Source organism: Procambarus clarkii, chromosome 26 (assembly GCF_040958095.1).
Source record: "Procambarus clarkii isolate CNS0578487 chromosome 26, FALCON_Pclarkii_2.0, whole genome shotgun sequence".
NCBI lineage: Eukaryota > Metazoa > Arthropoda > Malacostraca > Decapoda > Cambaridae > Procambarus > Procambarus clarkii.
In genome coordinates this window covers 8,047,025-8,061,307 of record NC_091175.1, presented here as the reverse complement: position 1 = coordinate 8,061,307, position 14,283 = coordinate 8,047,025, and the positions used below count along the sequence as shown (strand labels likewise).

General features: G+C 42.8%; 1 protein-coding gene across 1 annotated transcript; it reads right to left on the bottom strand.

The window, feature by feature from the left end:
• Window positions 1–502: 502 nt before the first annotated feature.
• Window positions 503–12,837, bottom strand: LOC123757016 (kelch domain-containing protein 10). Its single transcript, XM_045740417.2, has 8 exons — window positions 12,488–12,837; window positions 8,953–9,053; window positions 6,892–7,131; window positions 6,058–6,189; window positions 5,085–5,189; window positions 3,216–3,333; window positions 1,981–2,120; window positions 503–1,878 (listed from the first exon to the last, which is right to left on the bottom strand). Exons 1-8 carry the CDS (start codon window positions 12,531–12,533, stop codon window positions 1,606–1,608), a joined length of 1,155 nt encoding a protein of 384 aa, XP_045596373.2. The 5' UTR covers window positions 12,534–12,837; the 3' UTR covers window positions 503–1,605.
• Window positions 12,838–14,283: the final 1,446 nt, after the last annotated feature.

Below are 14,283 nucleotides of genomic sequence, written 5' to 3'. Positions count from 1 at the left end.
TATGCACTTATTTAATAAGTCAATATTGACTGTAAAAATGCGAGAACGAGTTGAACAGTGTCAAGCTCACAAAGCCTCAGTAGGGCAACAGCTGCTTCTTCACACACGCTGTTTACTAGACTTTTAGAACCACCTATCCGCCTAAGCCATTAAGATGAAAGTAGTGCTTTAATTTAAATCACTGGAAAAACTCATGAGCGATAGCGAGACACCATTTACTCACCAACAGCTTCCTTATCTCTGCCAATAGATAGCCCGTCAGGTAAATTGAGGTAAAACTAATTTCTTGATAAATTATGGAAAATGATCTTTTCCTAACAATCGGTCGTAATTTCATTATTATAATGGTAAAGATTTAGACTGGATTTCCCACAGTTGTCAGAATTTTCCAAACTAAACCAACTAAAACAGACCAGTCTGGCACTGACTGAGAAAGCTGTCGCAGATAATTGTTCGAACTTGGGTCGCCAGGGTGGAAGTTCCGGAATGAGAAATATTTAAACAAAATAGAAACGTTTACTCGTAAGTGTAAAAGGCAAATGCACAAACAAAATAAATACAGTCGTTGTGTTCTCTCCAACAACAATCCCATTACGAGAGAATCCGTTACAGTGATGCCAGCTGTCTCCCCACACAGCTGGTTAGTATAGTTAGATTATTACAGACCATACACCCATCCAGTGGGCGGTGGTGGGAGGGTATTACAGACCATACACCCATCCAGTGGGCGGTGGTGGGAGGGTATTACAGACCATACACCCATCCAGTGGGTGGTGGTGGGAGGGTATTACAGACCATACACCCATCCAGTGGGTGGTGGTGGGAGGGTATTACAGACCATACACCCATCCAGTGGGTGGTGGTGGGAGGGTATTACAGACCATACATCCATCCAGTGGGTGGTGGTGGGAGGGTATTACAGACCATACACCCATCCAGTGGGTGGTGGTGGGAGGGTATTACAGACCATACACCCATCCAGTGGGCGGTGGTGGGAGGGTATTACAGACCATACACCCATCCAGTGGGTGGTGGTGGGAGGGTATTACAGAGCCCACACCCATCCAGTGGGAGGGTATTACAGACCATACACCCATCCAGTGGGTGGTGGTGGGAGGGTATTACAGAGCCCACACCCATCCAGTGGGAGGGTATTACAGACCATACACCCATCCAGTGGGCGGTGGTGGGAGGGTATTACAGACCATACACCCATCCAGTGGGTGGTGGTGGGAGGGTATTACAAACCACACACCCACCCAGTGGGTTGTGGTGGGAGGGTATTGCAGACCATACACCCATCCAGTGGGCGGTGGTGGAAGGTCATTACAGACCCCACAAAATACACAAGTCCCGTCAAATACTTCTGCTAATCTTCGCTTAACAAAAATGGGAGGACACTAAAGCATTAAACCAATCAAAAGTAACCACGCAAAATGAAAAAAAATTACACAAACTCTCAAAACCAAGAAGGCCACGTCGCTTCCTTTTTCAGACTTCCACTTCTGTTCAGCCCATTTTCGATCTATTCCCTACTAGCCAATTCTACCATCAAAATTCTAAGTGTTGAAACTAGAGGAATATTTTACCATGAATAACAGAAGCTCAGTGGCCGGCCCGACCTCCAGAGAGCTTGGATAGTCTCTTGAGGAGATTTCTAGGGATTCCGGCAGCCAGAAAATCCTTGGATGTAAGAGCGCTGCCTGTAGGAGCGACCGAGGCGGTCAGGGGAGTGCTGAGAGTAGGGCAGTAGGTAGTGAAGGCATCCCAGGCGGCTTCCAGGAGCGGGGGCGCTTCCAGCCTGGCGCGGTACACAGCGCTAGACCGCTCGCTGCTGCCCACGCTGCTCAACCCACCGTACACGTACAGACACCCGTTCTGTAACACAGGGTTGCCGTTACCAGAAAGGCTGAGGGAGGGCGAAAGGGGGGGGGGGATTATTTAACTGTGCCCTTGTGAGGATGGTGTAGAGTGACGTACCTGAGTGAGGGAGGCGTCGTGGAAGTAGAGTGGGGTGGGAAGGGTGTAAGGTAGTCGCGTCCAGCCGAGCGTTACCAGGTCTAGTCTCCACACGTCGTCCATCACCTCCGTCCCGTCCGTGCCTCCAACCACATACAACTCTATCAAATAAAGTATTTTCAAGAGAAAGCAATAACCCCCACTATGCCTATATAACACTTATACATAAATTAATCAAAAGTATGTCAATATTTTTCAAGTTATTGATACGAAAGCAGAAGAAAGCATAAAGTTGTCTATGCCAAAAGTGCAATTCACTAAGTAGATTTAACTAGTGTAAAGACATGGTTTGGAAGTATACTTCCCACTTGTAGCATCCCTGAACACAACTACTATTCTGCCAGGGGCAGCAGATCGGCCATGACCACCCTCCACCAAAACCAGATGACACTGTCGCCTTGCGTTGATTCCGGGAATTAAGGTCCCGCGCGACCCGGTCTTAGGGACTGGGTAACCTTATTACCCGGTCACCAACCAAGAGGTTTGTGACCAGACCTCCTGGTTGGTGGTCTGGTGAACCAGGCGGCTAGGCGCAGCTGTTCGCAGCCTCACGTATGAATCACGGCTCACTTGGATTTGTTGGACGTTCCAAAGTATATTTAGAATGCGAGGCGGACGATTGGCCGGCGATCGAATAGCATAAGCCCGCAGGCGGCCAATCACAAATCGGAGCACTGCTAATGTCACCACTTTTAACACCACACACATTAACAGGATAACATCAGCTGCATATACAAACTAGTAAACAAGGATGGCAATCAAGAATCTCAACAAAGAAGCCTTCAGAATATTATAAACAGTTCGGTAAACTAGTTCTAGAGTATACAGCAACAACACGTAACCCACACCTGATAAAACACTAAGAAAATTGATGTCCAGAGATTTGCCATAAGACAGACTACAGGTAAGAAATTAAGTAGGAATATACACCAAGTGAATTCAAACAAACGATAATGGAAGAGCGGACAAGAGGAGGTAACATGATCATAACGTACAAAGTAATGTGAAAAAAGACAGTGAATATATAGACCTTTCCAAGCGAGGGACAAAAGGAGAGCCCACCGGTAGGCGACAAAAACACTGACGAGCCAGATCAATGTAGGCAACCACACACTAGAGGGTGAAGGGACGACGACATTTCGGTCCGTCCTAGACCACTGTCAAGTCGAATCGAGTTGTTATTCATAAACACCTACCGTGATGTCTCTGCACGGCAGCGAGGCAGCGTCGTGGGCTGGGGTGGGCTTGGAGCCGTGGGTCAGGGTGGGTTCTCAGCACTTCCCATTTCCCCAAGTCGATGTTCAGTACAGGAACCTGGCGAGTAGGGTACCGGTTAGTGGCGAACACTCACTAGGGCGCAATCACAAGTCTCGGAACTGGTGAGAATGACAAGATTTCTGTTACATGGAATCGTTCTAAGCCAGTGAGGCAGGAATGGCAGTGGAAAAATTATATTGATGCAGTTGTGAGCGTGTTTATTTTTTCAATATTAAAATAAGTTAACTTGACAATTTTAAAAGTACCATAAGTAGCGAATATGGAAAGCTGAGCAGCCTCACCGCATTAATCCATCAGTCGCATGGGGATCGAAGGAGGCGGAGAGATGCCCATTTTGCCCCCAAAAGACCTATTTCGTATACAGTATTTAAAAAATATCACCACCACAGAAGGACACTCCCGGGTGGGATGTGTAATTACAGGCTCCCTCCCGCCTCAAAATAAATCTTTAACATGAGTTATCATATTTGCCGGGGAAGAGGACAGATGTTTTTAGACTAGCAACAACCCTGTATATAATAATAATATTTACATGCACAAAATCAAGCTTCTTCCATATCCGCAATATATTCCAGATAATGTGAAAGAAACCGTCTTCAACTTCAATGATTTATGAAAAAAAAATTGGCCCAGTAATCTTGTTCCCACATCTCAACACTCCAAGAGATGCACAAGAGTACAGGAGAATTGCACCCGTTCGTTGATTAGAGTTCCTCATGAAAGACCAACTCTGTGGACGATGCACAAAAGTGGCAGGTGAGGTGATTTCTGCTTTCATGCAAAATTATTACTAAGCATCACGAATGACCAGCAATGGACCAAATACTATATAAAATGGCCAACAATCTAGCAAATACTATATAAAATGGCAAAAAATTTAGCAAATGCTATATAAACTGACAAACTGTAGAGCTATTAGCGGGACACAAAGCACATTTCAACTACCATATATAAAATACTGCTTTGTTGTCAGTTGAAAGAGAGGTCTAGGCATAATAACTCACAATAATAAATAACAATAATAAAATAAGGCATAATAAAACTAGTACCAGCAGTAGGTCATCAACGAGTGAGAGCAGCAGCTTAACAAGTACGAACAGTAGAAAATATAACCAACAAAACAAGGAATCGCCAATCGAACCTTTGCATACAAGACAAATAAGGCAACCATTCAGCTTTACAAGTCCCCTGAACCCCCTTAACCATGATTAAGTGTTGTATTAGGGGACGTAAACAACATCTACAGAAAGATTATTAGAAAACGTTCAGAACCAGGTAACTGAATCATCCCCCCCTAGAAGTAAGACGCCTTCAATGTTTGGAGGCCCAGTACTTAGGCGACACTGTTGAGGAATCACCTCACAGCAGTGAATCTCACTGCTGGACCTCACAGAAGACTTTAAAGTTAATGAACAAGACTGCCAACCTAAACATCTATCACTCTTTTTAAGATGCCTAGTATGTCAAGAACGAGATTGTCAATCTCATGTACCACTAGCACAATTATACAACCAGAAAATAGTAACTGTTAACTATATCAGATAATGTATTCGAATAGCCAGTATGTGGACCAGACAACTTGGGGTGGGTGTGTGTGGACCAGGCAACTTGGGGTGGGTGTGTGGACCAGACAACTTGGGGTGGGTGTGTGCAGACAACTTGGGGTGGGTGTGTGGACCAGACAACTTGGGGTGGGTGTGTGCAGACAACTTGGGGTGGGTGTGTGGATCAGACAACTTGGGGGTGGGTGTGTGGACCAGATAATGAAGCATATGGACGAGACTTACCTGGTCGAGCGGGAAGACTGTGAAGGAATCGGCGCCACCCACCACCACCACTCGCCCGCCCCACACACCAATTTCCGCCCTATATCGCCCCATAGGCTCGCCATCCTGGGATACACACACACATGCATTTTAATAAACAACAAATGCGCCTATAGTAATACAAACCACAGACTTAATCTAATGTGTTAAATATATTTACAATGTATTCATTATACACAAATTATTATATAATGATTGTATGATGGTGGCACGACATGGCGATTGTATGGTGGAGCGGAAAATGTGCTATAATTTTGGGGCGAGTGTGATCTTGACTAGTCAGCCAAATAATCGCAGGAAATAAGCTCACGGTAATATTAGGATTGAGAATGACTACATAATTAGTGGTATTATCTACTCTGTCCATGGTTAGGTTATGGTTACTTAAGGTTTTATTAAGTTAGGTCTTATTACGCTTGGTTACATTAATTCAGTGTATTTTATTGACAATAATATGAAATATGGGATTCGAAAACTATTTCAGTGTACCCGAGAATTATGTTTACAAAAAAACATTCTTCAAAGAAAACGTTTTCAGCATACACTTTTGTATATTTAAAACCAACGATTTTTAATACAATAGAGTTATAACTTTAGAATACTCCCTGTTTAGGACAAAGGTTCACTTACCAGTTTACATGTTGACTATTACTGGAACCGTAATATGCTTTCAGACCATATCAAATGTCTAAACTATCCAGGTAGTTTGAGGAAGAGGGGGGGGGGGGTTCTCATGGTAATGGATTTGGTCTGAGAACGGGCTCCGACTAGTATGGATGTGTTCATTCATTTAGTACAGTTATTTTTAGTCAAACAGTAAGTAATGAATAATATAATATTAATATCACACATTAACAGAGGATACAATATGGATAAAATATTGGCGAGGAGTCATGCCATAGTTTATACACTGAGGCGGGTGTTACGGGCACACCTTAAAGTGGTGGGTGTCGGCGAGGGTGGACCAGGTGCCGGAGGGGAGGTGGAGGGCGTGGGCGTGTAGGGAGAAGTGGTAGCCAGAGGTACCACCCACTGTGTACACCATCTCTCCATGTCGGCGTGCGGCCTGTAGAAACACCTTTAGGTCAACCACTTCAGTCGCTACATACAGCCCGTCCTCCAAAACAAAACCCTAAAGTCCATTCCATACACCCGCCAAACCCCCCTGTTTATGAATGAAAATGGTTTACACACGACTCATAACTTATGACGTTCGAACACTTCCGGAACAAGTTCTTGGCTGACGACTTTTGTTCGAACTACAGCGCTGTAAACGCTTCTTCATCCCACGAAGTACAAATAATCGCCAACAGAACCTAAACACCTATCCTAACCAGTGCCTAAATATGCACAATATGCTAATATATAATAATATTAATTTATATTTGAGAAAAGTTCTGTTTTTAATCAACAGAATGTTAAAATTGATGAATGCGTCCTTGGGGTCGACCGCTGGATAGAATAGACTTGGTCGGAGGACGGGTTGCTACACAAGCAACACAATGTCAGAACAACACACTTTTCCTACATTATCAGAAATGTAATTAACCTATTACCAATACATCGTAATCTGGATCACATGTTTAGATTTAAGTGGCTATTGGTATAATGAAGGGGAGGTACTTTAATACTGTATATATTAAACACACACACATATATATATATCCCTAAACCTATGATATAACCGGGGGGGGGGAGGGTTTGAGCCTATTAAGAATCATAAATTCAATTCTAAAACATTTACAAGTTCATACAAAATTGAACTCACTTGACCATAGAGTTGGGGCGGCGTGTCCCCGTGCGTGGGTAGAGTCCTCCACTCCCCCGAGCGCACGTCACAAGCCTCCACCTGGCTGCTGATGGCACTGCCGAAGGGAAAGTTAGTACCGCCCAGCATGAGGAGGTCGTGGCCGGAGGTGGCCAGGCAGTGGGAGATACTGGCAGCCGGGGTGAAGGATGAGTCGGAAAGCTGCTCCCACTCGCATGTTGTCAGGTTAAGGCGCCATGTCTGCAGTACGGTACAGGTAGCTACTACAAACTTTCATGTCACTAAGACATTTCAGTTCCAATCTGTTCCTACATAGTCTAGCTGTCGCCTACCGAGAGTTGTGTCCTAAATGAAGGAATAATAAAAATATAAACCAGTATGACTTCCCAAGCAAACCCAACTGCCTGACCAACCCGTCGCCTGACGCATACTAAACATTACTAAATCAAACCTTAATACGTAATGGAACCAAAGTACCGTTAAAACCATGAGCAGAGACGACTAACACACGGGGAGGGGCTTCAGGAACCATGCAATCTGTGTCGCAGGATATTCATAAGGTCCTAAATATCACTTTGTATCCCAATATGAAAGGGAAAAAAACATAGGCAAGCGACGTCACAGTCACAGCATTCTCGGCCGATTTCTAGGCCAGGTTTGTCACGTAATGGGCAGCTGAAATACCAATTAAACTGATGCCAGAAAAAGGCGAATTAATAGTGGTGGTCTTTGCCGAATTCTGATTTAAACAAAAGATTATCGTGGAATTGGAAGGCGAAGGGTGGAAGTGCAATATAGATTCTACTATAGATTCTTAGATTCTACTAAGAATCTAATATTCTTAGTAGCAAAATGTTCACATCAATAACATTAAATAAAAACACAATATAGAAAGTGCAAAGTATTGATCATAGTGCTAAGCATTAAGATTTCGTTGATGTTTATTTCGTCAAAGGCTAATCCTGTCTTGAAAACTACACGTCACACTCTTAACAAAACAAAAAAGAAACTATGTCATTCGTTATATAAACCATTAAACACCAATACTATTGGTGCTAAAGAAGCACAGAATTTTATGCCGAGGTTGGCAGTCAGTAAAGCTGGTTAGACTAGGCTCCGACGTGCCACAGGGTGGTGGGGAGGGGGTGACATGCTAAACCCTGGGTTCCCCAATGGGGGTGGGGGGAGGGTTCCGTGGTGTAGCCTAGGAACACTTTGGGTAGGATAGATACACCTTGGGAAGAAGGTGCCACGCTAAGGTGACCCTTTCCTCAACCTACACGTTCCTGGGTTCAGTCAAGCGGAACCCACATTAGTCAGAAGCGTACCGCTTCGTTCTCATTACATTTCAATTAATCCTTTGGATCAAAGGTAGACCCGAAGGCGCCCGTGGGTCATAATCCCTGCATGACATGAATTTTGCGCCACAGCAGACTCGTATAACACTTGCAAACTATATTAACAGTCATAAGGTGACGTTGCGGAACACTTTGGTAATTCATATTAAAAAATTATTTAGCAAAAATTATTATACAAGTATTTTTAAGTTCGATCACGAAACACTGATCATTTGTATGCGGAAAATCCACATAAGCAATTTCATCTATCCTTCACACCTTATAATTACAAATTAAGCACATAAAACCTAGACCTCGCAGCCCAAGAAATATATCGTTGGCAATCCATTTTTTAGTTAAAATTAGATTAGTTAGTATTTTAGTTTAGTTAAATTTATTTACTCTTATTTCGAATATTAAGAGATACTTCTACACAACCCTTAATAAAGCAAAATAAGTTAGAACTTATAAGGCAAAGTCCTTCATGACATTTCATTTAATCATTAATATTTTAAAACTTTGAAGCTTATCCCACAACTATGCCTTACCACCCGAGGCTGCAGCGTCAGAAAATGATGCGAAATGAGAAGGCGAAAGATGGGGGAGTAGAAGAATGATCAATAGCAGGAGGAGGAGCAATAGAAATAGAAGGGAAAAATACATTAATTTTGCTCTACTCATCCTCCTGCAGAGCACTGGTCCAGAGCACTGGTCCATGCCTCACCTCCTGTAGGGCACCGTAGGATGGGTTGTAGCCTCCTACGCAGTAGAGGAAGGAGTCGCTGCAGGATATCCTGTGACCGCTCCGTCCCACCGGGGTGTACCCTGCGACAGGATAAAAGTAGGCTAAGGGTATGGCTTCCAATTGTCACGAAGAGGAAGACTCTTAGGCATATCAAGGTCTTATTATCCAACGGCTGCTCATTTACTAGAATGCGACACACAGCAGTCGACTAACTCCCGGATGCCTAATTTACTGCTAGATGGATAAAGGCTTCGAGTGTAAGGACAACGTGCCTACACGTCTCGCCCTGCCCAGGAATCGAACCCGTGATCATGGGTTTTAGCCGATTTGGCTAACTAATGTGATACCAGCACATCCACAAAAGTTAAATGGTCGCTAATCCAACCGCCAAACTTCTGTTTATGAATGAAAAACTGCTCACACACTACCCACATACTACAAAATACAAGTAATTGCTAACAGACCCTGAACACCTAACCTACACCTAAACATGCACAATATGCTAGTATATAACATTAATTTATAATTTAAAAAATTCTATTTTGAATACATATCAATGTGTTTTTGGAGTTGACCGTCGGACGGACGAACACTGTTGTGGAAGGGTTGAATAATAGCCAACAGAGCATAAACATCCAGCCTAACTATACACACAACTTTAATATATAGTATTAATTGATATATGATAAAACTATTTTAATAGAAAATGTTAAAATTATGAATGCGTCTCGGCCCTTGATCCAGCGTCTCCTTGAGCGCAGGCGGGAGAGATACATAATAATTTACACGTGGAAAATAGTAGAGGGGCGGGTCCCAAACCTGCACACAGAAATAACATCCCACGAGACAAGGAGGCATGGCAAGATGTGCAGAATATTCCCGTTGAAAAGCAGAGGTGCAACAGGTACTCTGAGAGAGAACTCTATCAACATCAGAGGCCCGAGACTGTTCAACACGCTTCCACTACACATAAGGGGCATAACTGGCCGACCCCTCGCAGTGTTCAAAATAGAACTTGATAAACACCTCCAAAGGATACCTGATTAACCAGGCTGTGATTCATACGTCAGGCTGCGATCAATCAATAGGGCGGGAGGGGGGGGGCGCATTCAAGAATGTGTTTAAGAACTCACATGACATATTGCGTCTGCAGAAACTAGGTTTGCTTGTCAACTTTTTCAAAGCCGATAAGATTACGGTCGAATTAAGTTATCACGATATGTAATCAAAAGGATTTACTAATTATAACGTCCTATGTCTCCACGGATGTGAATTATGAAACTTAGGCCAGTGACGTAAGGAAGTTAAGATTCTAGTGATGCTGAAGACGTATCCTGGGCGTTAAGATCTCAAGCATGCTTTGATGTCCTGACCTTTACTTACTACACTCATTCATTCATTCATAATAATTTGACATTTACAGGCTTTCGCTTACTACCTTTCAACCCATCCTCCTGTTTAGATAGTATTTTTTGTAACTATGTGCAGTATAGTACAAATATTGACGTACTAAGCAATTAGATAGTAAAATTTGGTGCTGTTCACTTTTATAGGCCGAAAAAATTAAGCTAAAAAACTAACTTAAATATTCCTAGGCAAAGTATAACACACATATGTACTATATTAGGCCTCAGATAGCTTGTATTAAGCCGAGGAAGGTTAGGTTACTTAATTTGTCTCTGCAACATAGAGGACATTTTTACCGGCTTGTCTAAATTCAATAGTACCGATTTCTACTTTCTAACTGCGCCAAAAAAAAGTTCCAGCCCCGCTCCTGTGCCAGGTAAGTCCACTACGGGCTCACCATAGCCCGTGCTACTTTGAACTTTTTGTTCCCAGTAGCTGAATCTTAAACAACAACAAATTCTAACTGCGTTGTTCTATGGTCCTCATCGTTACTATAAGTACTACCAAAACAAGAGGATCTTGAGGTTATCTTGAGATGATTTCGGGGCTTAGCGTCCCCGCGGCATGGCCCTCGACCAGGCCTTTAACATATCCCCAGGAAGCAGCCCGTAGCAGCTGTCTAACTCCTAGGTACCTATTTACTGCTAGGTAAGAGGGGCATCAGGGTGAAAAACATTTTGCAGATTTGTCTCAACCTCCACCGGGGATCGAACCCGGAAATTCAGGTACTACGAATCCGAAGGGCTGTCCACTCAGCTGTCAGGCAATATCAGGGCGGCGGTGGGCGCCCCCGATATTGGCGCCGAACCAGAAAAATGGCGCCGAACTAGACATGCCCCCCCCCCCCCCAGGAAGCTTCTTGGAAAGAAACCATGGTGGAATTCCTTGCAGCTATTGCACCCAGGGGCCAGGAAACAGGATGTGGGGAAGAACTAACTCCTTGATGAGGCAATCACTGACCTGGTCAGTGGTAACGGCCATAACGTGGATAGGATGGACTGCATTTTTTACTGGAAGTGTTAATATAATTAACAAATACAAATTACATTAATATGACGTATATAACGGATTCGCGCAGTCAATATTATTTGTAGTCAACAAATTAATAATGTGCAGTGTGTTAAAGATTACAGCCCAAGTTAATTATTATACATTCGAGCATGACCACTGTCACTACGTCTCTCGTAAACTCCCTCTGTATGCCGGCTCTGATGGAAGATTGGGACAGAAATTCCAAGCACAAGGAATAAACGGTAAAATACTAGAATGGATAAAACAAATGTTCAATAAAACAAAGGGTCGTCCTAAATGAAAATTAATCTGGACAAATTTTGTGAGTGGAGTACCGCAAGATTCCATCTTGGAGACAACTATTTTTTGTAATATACATCAAAGTCAGAGGAGAATATTTCAAACCATATCATCAAATTTGTAGACGACACAACAATCTACGGTAAAGTGGAAAGCAGAGATGTTATTGAGGCCTTGCAACGCGATCTACATGAACTTCACACATGGACAGACATACGCAAAACCCTACATATAGGGTGTAACAATTCCCTTCATAACTATTGTAACACGAACATGCAGCAGATTGATAAACAAAAGTGTCTAGGAGTTATCCACCAGTCATTGAAAGTTGCTCAAAAAGTAGTTGCTGCTATAAAAAAAATGAAAAGCCTAAGTTATAATAAAAAAAACTGACTTAAAGGAAAAGAAAGTGGTTATTCAACTGCACAAATCTGGTGCGTCCCATCTGGAATACTGAGCCCCTATGCGTGGAGACCTCATCTTCAAAAGGACATATCTACTTTATAAAAAGTTCAACACGAGCGACAAAATTCAACTCGCCTTCACCACGAAGGAATAATTGAAGGTTTTAAAATTCTGATGGAAAAAAACCCTTGACAGACCGCCAGCTTCCTGTCCCCGTAGGCCACTATGGAGACAGTCACCCTCGTGTAAATCTAGTTAAATCACGTATCATGACTTGGCAAATACATTATTAGAATGTATTGTAAAATGTTCTTAATTCTGTGTTTTAACATTTAGTGATTAGCCTAAACTCATAATTATATACCCAATAAAGAGTAAAAACAACACGCACCGCCAGCTGACCACGTCTGTATCTCCTCCATGACAGTGTCCTGCATCGTGGCCTCTCTTCCTTGACACAGTGGGTATGTGGCTCTAATGTCGCTCCTAAGGAAATGGTTGGGAGTGGTAGTAGATGCGACTTCTAAGGGGATGACTAGTACATTATGTGCTTTCTAAAGGGATGATAGATTACTGATGTCGCTTCGATGGGGATGACTGGTTATTGATGTCGCTTCTAAGGGGATGTCTGAGAGCAAGTAAATGTGCTCCCAGATAGTTGGGTAATGACTAATGTTAAGACTGGTTTGAGCACGTGGATATTCCTGGAGCCACCGTGTGGAATGCCCCTTCCTCGAGTGCGTGCCGTCGACTGACTTGCAGAGCTCCTCCAACCACTCGAGTATTTCTTGACCCAGAGTTGCCATCGAGGCTCGCCAATCTTTCCAAATATTCAGCAAGGATTTCATTATTCGTTAAAGTATCTGGCTGTGATTCATTTATCAGGGAATATTTATACAAGTAACAGATCACACGGGGGTGATTTTGGGTGTAACCGCCGCCTTTATTAACAGCCAAAGTTTACAAGTGTAAACTACTATGTAAAAAAACCTGTTGCCACAATTAATGCACCATAATTATAACAGATTCAAACCGTAAAAAATCTAGTGCTACAGTGACATTAAAAGTACTGTGATGATCAAGTTCAAGTATGTTTATTGTGACAAGAAAAAATACATCTCAAAGGGTAGCTTAGGCTATTTCTACCCCCCTACTGTGTATTGACGTTTCTTTAGACTAATGAACAGGGTAATAGGTAACCTACAGGTTGCTAGACTAGGTTAGGAGAGTTGAAGATTCAAGAAGATTCGAATACTTCTGATTAGTTAAAACTGGCAGAAATACCAGTGCTTGAGCCTATTATGTGTCTTAACATTTCTGGCACTTCCCACGGGGCGGGTATGGGGTCTATAATAAACTAATTAACGTAACTCAAGTTGGTGTTATAGATCCAGTTAACGGAGCAGACGATTTCATGCAGACTTTTGAACAACTATTTTCTCTATCGAGTGCATATAGTCTATCGAAAACACGATGTAACATTTATACTCAATGTATTATAACATAGGCCAAACTTGTTTTATATTACTTATATATACAAGAGTTCTTACATTCTTGTAAAGCCACTAGCACGCATAGCGTTTCGGGCAGGTCCTTAAGCTAATTTTCTCTGGAATACGACCCGCTAAATCGATTAACAACCAGGTACCCATTCACTGCTGGGTGAACAGAGGCTACAGTTAAGGATTGGCGCCCAGTCAATCCTCCCAGGTCAGGATACGAACACAGGCCAAATCGCTTGCGAAGCGTAGGGCGAATGTTTTACCACTGCGACACGGGGACCCTAATGTATATTGATTAGTCAGTGTGTAATGTATTATATATTAATGTATTGTACATTATGTATTATACAATACATATGTAAATACCAGTTTGGAAATCAAGTTGATATGAAATAATTAAATCAAAAAGTTGTTTAAAGCGAAGGTTAGATACAAATGAACGAGTTTTGATATAATTAATAATTCATTGTGTCGGGGACAGGCAGCCAGAGTGTGTACATACACGTTAGGCTTATATCAAGGTCCTCCCCCAAAGTCGAATTACTGACCTTCCCCAGGATGCAATCCAACAACAAGCTGACCAACTCCGGAGTATCTACTTACTGCTAGGTGAACAGACCCATTAGGTGATAGGAAATGCGCCCAACCATGTCTGTCCCACCCGGGATTCGAACTCGGAATTATC